Raw genomic sequence first — 7,388 nt, forward strand, 5'->3', positions numbered from 1 at the left:
ATCCCTGGTGCACATGTGGGTAAAATCTGGAAAGGTTTAGAGGTCGTTATCTGGATGAAAAGGGGAGAATTCAGTCATACGTGGACACAACATCGTACAAAGACAGGGATCGGACGGTTTGGTGGTACAGAAACTTTGTTAACTGAACCTATAATATTAGAAAAATGGTACAAAGATAAATATGTATTTAGGTCAGAAATAGATTTGTGTGCAATTTGACAAGGGGAGGTTCCTCTGACCATAAAACCTACAGCATCACTCTGACACTCCATTTCCTTCCCCCGATCAAGGGAGAGAGGAAAGCTTGGCCAATGATAAGTGAGAGGGGCAGGCTTAGCTAGGCCCAGGCACACACCCACTTTCTAAACCCATAAAAAGAGCCACTGGAACCCAGGTAGAGACTTTCACTTTCCACTTTCTTGCGGGACGCTTTGCAGGGAGACTCCAGACTTCAAATCCAGAACTCCAGGGATCCAGAACTTTACTTCAGAACTTGTAGCAGAGAGGCTAACCCACAAGCTGAGTTCTCTTCAGCAGGCCTCAAAAATCATTTGCAAACTATTCAACCGCCGGGCTGTGCGGTTTGCTGCTTGTTAAATCCACTTGATCCAGACCTGCAGAACCAGAGACCGCTGTATCCGGAACCGCTAGCAGAACCAATGACAGAACCAGAGACCAGATCGCTGTGAAGAACCTCTAGCAGAAGTCCAGCCAATCCTGACACGATCGGTGACAGTCGCATTCCTGTCCAAAATCTAGTGTGAGTACCCAGCTAGCACTGTGCCAAAACCAATCACTTAGTTTAAAATAATCTAATCCAAACTATTTTAGCCTATTAGAACTGCCTCCTAGAATCGTGTCATTCTGTCATCTTTAAAACTGAAAACTGTCATCTGTCATTCTGAGCTTTAAAATTTCAAATCCAAAAAACTACCTTTACTACATCGGCCGTATCTCCGGAACCGTTTGTGCTAGGAACGAGATTTGCTAATAACCTTTGGCTCGTATGACTGATTTGGCTGAAATTTTGCAATCAAAATTGTACACGCGCCCCCGCTCAAAATGTCCCAAACCGGTGGACTGGCGATTTTTTTTGAAGATCTGTTAAAAAAAATAGAAAAGGTCATTACAAAGGTTTTTAAAAACCGCTGTTTCGGCCTAATCCCCATTCATCTTCACATAGAGAAAGTCACATTTGTGCTCAAGCACACATCCAAAACCGCTGGATGCAATTGGACCAGGTATGAAAAACAACTTGGGCACAAATTTCTGGGAGCGGTCTGGGGTTATTGCATCCAGTAGCTTTTACACATATTTGAATGAGAAAGGGGTGTCACCTTCTCTCAAAATTATAGCCATATCTCCCATGGTGCATTGCAGTAGAGGATGACAAGATTTTCAGAAATAAAAAAAGCAGCCTTTTTTTCCGAAAATTCATTTGCTAATAACTTGAATTACTGGATGGATTTGGATGAAATTTTCCAAACAATTTACAAAGAGCCCAACTAAACTGGACATGTTGGAAATATTCCTTCAAAAATGAAAAAGTTATTAAGAAAATATAAAAACACTGTTTTCATACTAATGCATTATCTGAACAGCCATAGCATGAAAAACGCTTGGTAGATTTGGACCAAATGGGAAACAATTTGGGCACAAAGCATTGACTTAATTTCCTTGACTGATTTGGGGTAAATCCATCCAGTAGTTATCAAACATTTCGACAGTGAATGGGGTGCCCTCGGCGCCTTAAAACCTTTATATCAGTATTGGTACTTTGCAGCAGAGAGGCTGAGGAAGGCTAATAACTTTTGACTTGCTGGATGGATTTGGGTGACATTTTCTAATCTAAGGGACTGGTTAGGGCCCCCCCAAACTGGACATTTTGGGAACAATTCGCCAAAAAGTGATTAAGAATTGTGTGAATAGTGTATAGTGGCCACGGCATTTATGGTGGCCGTGGCCAAAAGCTGTGGCTACCTAGTGGGACCAAACAAAACCTATTGGGGGCAACATGGACAGTGGACATGGCCGAAGGCCATGCTCACTGCCCAGGGTCCAAGGCCCTGGCTAGTGGGCCCAAAATACATGTATAGTGGACATCGCCAAAGGGCGTGGCTAGTGGTCCATTAAAAAACAATGGTATAACAAAAACCTTGAAATTCAGCGCGTTCCCATTTCAAAGCCCATGAGCACATGCATATTATAAGAGAAGGGATTCCCAATGACCTACAAAATGGCATTATGGGGGACATAGCATTATGGTGACATCAACGAGAAGCGCAGAGTTAAGCCGGTTTGACTTCCCAAATGCACTGAATTTGAAGAGTTTTCTTTTGTTAAATCTGGTCCATTTAACTGCACTTTAACCAGAGTTTTGGAGTATGTACTCCTTGGAGGGACTTCATCAAAATTAATTTCAAATGTGATGTCATCTATGACATTTGTGATTGATGTCCTGGGTGTTAGTCTTAGCAGTGCGCTGTGGGGTCGCGAGTTATGGTTGTTTAGCTTACTATAACTGACTAATTTCTGGGGGGTTTCGGTTTGACTTGTAACCATAATGTCCCTTTAACAAAGTTATTTCACAGAATTTCATGGATTTTTATGAGTGAAAATGTTTCATGTTACATCACTGTATATACGTTATTAATAATTCCTCTTTTAACATGTATGAAAGAACTGTAAACCTCCTTTAACAAACATATTTTTGCAACGCATACTGATGTGCGTGTGTGGTGATCAGCAGCGCACGCTGGGGATGCAATTTGTGGTCCAATTGCCTAGGGCATGAAGCTCGACCGTGACCCCAGCCCCACCAAACAACCCCTGTTATCCACTGCACCTACCCTGCATCCTAGTTCAGTGTCCACTCTACCCTCATAATGTGACCAATGAGCAGTGCTCATGGCTTGCAGCCATGGCCAGTATCCATAATCCATGTGACATGGGCTTTGGCCATGCCACATTCCCAAATAGGCAAATCAGAGTAGACAAAGTAGACAAAGGGCCAGGCCCATGGGCCAGGCCCACTGCCCAGGCAGGAACGATAAATCACTATTTTTTTTGTACTTACTTTTTGACATTTTGGAAAAATAAAACACAAGACAGATTTTTTTTTTGTATGGTTTTTACTGCCATGTCAGTGGACTACAGGCGCAGTTCGTGAATCCAAAATGGCAGTCGTTTCAAATGTTTTGACGCACCTCACGTTTTTAATTGACCAATCGGAAAGCGCATATGATGCCTGCGAATGTCATGTTGCTCTCTGATTGGTCCAGAGGCGTCCAGATTCCGAATCCGGAAAATGAGTCCCTGACGTGTGTGATGTCATCTTTGATGCCCTAGTTGTTAGTCTTAGCAGTGCACGGTGGTGGCAAAGTTATGGTTGCTTAGCTTCCCATAACTGGCACATTTCTGGGTACCCTTGCACAGCTAAAAATGTACCCTTGCACAGCTCCTTCAACTATTCTTGCTCATTGTCCATTAACAATTTAGGGCACAGCACACATGCTTTGAAGAGTATTAGCAAATCTGCTATTTATCTTCAAAAATGGCATTATTACCATCCCTCCTTGGGAGCCACCAGCTGGAGGGCTTACACAACAGAAGCGCAATAATTCAGAGAACAATGAAGAGGACCAGGAAGATGAGGTAGAGGAAATGCCTACCTCTAGCACCCTGACAGAATCATGGGTGTGGCAGTTCTTTACCATTGTTGGGGATGTACCTAAGGCTACCAAAGTGAAATGCAGTGAGTGCAATTACTCAGTCGCAGACAACCTGTGCAGTTCTCCTACGGGACCAGCTCCATGTGCCTCCACACCAAATCCAACCACCTGGATGCTCTCAGAAAGGCTGTTACTTTCTCAGGAAGTAGTAGGCAGTCTCCCTCTACCTCATCTTCCTCAACCAATACTGAGACCACAAAGGCTACTTCTATGGGGCACAAAATCCCACCAGCTACCTTGAAAGCCGTAAAAGAGGCTGTTGATCCATATCCTTCGAAGACAACAGTACTCTGTATATACTGCAACACACCACTCTGCAGGGGGGAGACGTTTCAAAGTGCTTTCGAGGCTGTAATCAAGGAGCATGAGAAACACTGTACCCTACCTTATACGTAATACATGCCCAACATCTTCCCCCTGTTCACCTTCCCCTCCGTAGCTGTGCTTGCCGCCCCTCTCCTTACTTCCCTTCCCACCTTACTTCCTGGCCTCGTCCCTGGGAAAAAAAAAAAAAAAAAAAAAAACACCAAAAACAGGTTCCTTTTTAGAACCACTGTTCACAGTAAAAAATAATAAAATTATGCACTCCATCTACTTTAAATCTTTCAGTAAAGTAGTTGGACTTGATACGATTCTCCAACCTCCAGTTCTGAGCCACAACAGCAAGCATTCTGGGTATGCAAATTAGCCTAAATGCAAACCCTTTTCTCTAGGAAATTGTCTGTTTAAGAGGGCAGTACTACTTTATACACAGCTTAATCAACCTAAAACAGACATTTTGCAAGGCTGTCAGGACAGCTACATACCTGGTTTCACCCTTATTAGGGATGATCTTTCTTTTTCAAACCCAGCAAATGCTCAAACTTCAAGTCTGTCAGGACTATACTGCACTGATGATCCCTAATAAGGATGACACCAGGTATGTAGTTGTCCTGGCAGCTTTGCAAATGGCTGTCTTGCATACCCACAATGCCTTGCTGTTGTAGCTCGGAGCTGGAGGTGAACTTCCAGCGATGGCTACTAGGTGGCGTTGTGGAATGTGTGACTTGGCTTAAATGGACTTTACACAAAACATGTGCAATACCAAACTTTACATGATGCAATATAAAAGCTCTGTCATAGCTTACTGTAGCCAGACCTAAAAAGGATGCATCTAAGAAACCAAAGAAATTCAGTGTGTACGGGATTCTAAACTGTATTTCTATTGTAGCAACATGTATCTATATTGCATGTTGTACAAAGACTTTCCATCAAATCCATTTAGCATAAAGAAATACAGGTTTCTCCCCTTGTACTTGACAAAATCTCCCAGTCTGACGTATAGATCTGGATTTTTTCACTTAAGATTAAATCTGTGGTATACGAACGAAATCAAACTCCGACAAAAAATGGGCTCTCAAATAGATGATAAATGTCGGTTCTGTTATGAACAATGTGAGATATTGAGGCATCTAACCACAGAATGCACTGAATTATTTAATGCACGATATTTTAAAGAATGATCTGTGTCTGAGGATGTTTCATACTGAAAATCAACATGTTGGTTATTCGATTGTGAATTATTTAAACATTTTGAAATTGGATTTCGTGGAAAATTTAAGGATGGAAATAACTGTTAAATATATGTATGATTTTCCCACCTGATTGGTTTGATTTTATCTAATTATTTTTTGGCTGGTGTAGTATGTCAATTCTATTTTATTGTACTTTTTATTGGTCACCTGCAGAAGGGTTTTCAGGTATTTTTTCCATCTCCTTTTCAATTCTATGTAAATTAATTCTTATTTATCTTTTTTTTTATGTGGAACATTTTAGTGTTGTAAAAATATTATTGAAAAGTATTTTTTTTTTTTAAATCGGCTATATAAATAAAAAGAAATCTATTGTGTCATCATTAATTGACATCAGTTTGAGTTCACCAATATGGAAGAAACCAGCCGAGTTCTATCTTGTGGTCTTATTGCTTATCTATGAAGCATTATTGCTGTTCATCATCCCATGCATTTACTAATGAAACCTACCATTTACTTGGATCAGTGAATGTTCAAAACATTTGGCCTTCACCCAATTCAGATTTCTTGAATTTGCATTAAGGATGGTTCAGAATTCCTTTGGGAATGCTAAACAGCATTTTTTCACATTGAGAGGCTCCTACCGAGAGACTAATCTTGCATAGTGAGGAGTGCCTGCTGCAAAGGACCAGGCCACGTTCCACAGAAGGATTTTTAAATTAAAGGAGGCATGTACGACTTGGCCTATAATTCTCTCCCAACAACTAGATTGCTAGCTACCAGGCCAGAGAGGTCTCATAAACCCTCCCGTACAGACCCTAATATTGACATTTACTGGGCATTGTCCCAGAAACCTAGACTTTATTTCTTGCGTACTGTAAATGGACAAATGGTCTGCTTATCGTTATTACTGTTCCGCTTAATCAACCCTCTGTTTGTTTCTTTTCAAAATCCATTCTTCCCCAAAAATTCCAACAAGAAGCCGGTGGTATAGATGGTCCTTCCCTTGGGGGATAGTATACCTCCAAGTGAATTCCATCATTTAGAGATGGCTTCAGGAGCGCGCTCACTCTTGAAGATAATTAATTGGAATCTAGTAAAATGCTTGACAAGGGGCTCGCTACAGGCCGTCTCATCTCCCATGGGCTTTGCCCCTCCCTTTTCTAGTGTCCCTGAATCCTAAGGTGTTGACTAGAGATCTGTGAACCCTTCTATATAATGGCTGACTGGATTGTTGTGATGGCCTAATGGCAAGCACCTTATCTAGCTAACTCTCTCTGGGGCCTTCTACGAGCATCTTTTCCAGGGCATCCAGAACTATCGCAATGGTCTTAATAACTGGAATAGTTGCCTTTCCAATTACACAGATTTCAGTTGGGCTTTCCTCTCACACCCTTATGCGCATCACCCTGATCTTCCCTGTCACCTTTTATGTCCTCCTATTCTCCTTCTCTCTCTCGCACACCTCCTATACTCGCTCACCTTACACACACACTCGCACCCCTGTACCACGCTCCAACGCCAACCAATACCTCACCTTGCAAACATCTGCTATGATTCTTTGCTGCACCGTGCGTCTTCTCTTTGTTCTGTCGTCTCCTCCCTTGACACCGGCCAAACCAACCCTCACTGCGGGGTCCTTTTTGCCTTCTTTTAACCTCCCCCTTCCTCTTTGATTGGTCCCCCGTGTCGGCTGATACCCTCTGCAAGTTGCTGCCTTCTGTTGCCCCCCTGAGCCGGGTTACAGGTATCCGAGAGCTTAAGAGGCCTTAAGCCCCGCCTCCTTTTTTGTAAGCGGGTTTCACCGGCTCTAGGTAATGGCGGCCTGCTACAGTTATTACCAATTTCAAAACATGACCCACCTTTCGTGGAAGGCTGTGTTTGCCTTCCATAAACCTGCCCTCGCTGCCACGTCATGTTATATCTGTAGCTCGCCTACTAGCTCTCTTCCTACGTTTGACCTACTTTTTCTAATTCCCTTCACAGGACTATGATGGGCTCATTGTTCGCTCGGCCACCAAAGTAACAGCTGAGGTCCTGGCGGCAGCGGATCGCCTGAAGTTGGTTGGCAGGGCCGGCACCGGCGTTGACAATGTGGACGTGGAGGCTGCAACCAGGAAGGGTGTCATCGTAATGAAGTAAGGCC

The 7,388-nt window shown here is 42.8% G+C and overlaps 1 protein-coding gene across 1 annotated transcript in view; it reads left to right on the top strand.

Annotated features, from left to right (window-relative positions):
* The window catches only part of PHGDH (phosphoglycerate dehydrogenase), a 172,420-nt gene that overhangs the window by 53,612 nt on the left and 111,420 nt on the right, over positions 1 to 7,388 (top strand). Inside the window, exon 2 of the mRNA XM_069651768.1 lies at positions 7,229 to 7,380. Within this exon, the coding sequence (XP_069507869.1) occupies positions 7,229 to 7,380 (152 nt within the window). The remainder of the gene's footprint in view (positions 1 to 7,228; positions 7,381 to 7,388) is intronic.

Source organism: Ambystoma mexicanum, chromosome 3p (genome assembly GCF_040938575.1).
Source record: "Ambystoma mexicanum isolate Mex_15411 chromosome 3p, UKY_AmexF1_1, whole genome shotgun sequence".
NCBI classification, from domain to species: domain Eukaryota; kingdom Metazoa; phylum Chordata; class Amphibia; order Caudata; family Ambystomatidae; genus Ambystoma; species Ambystoma mexicanum.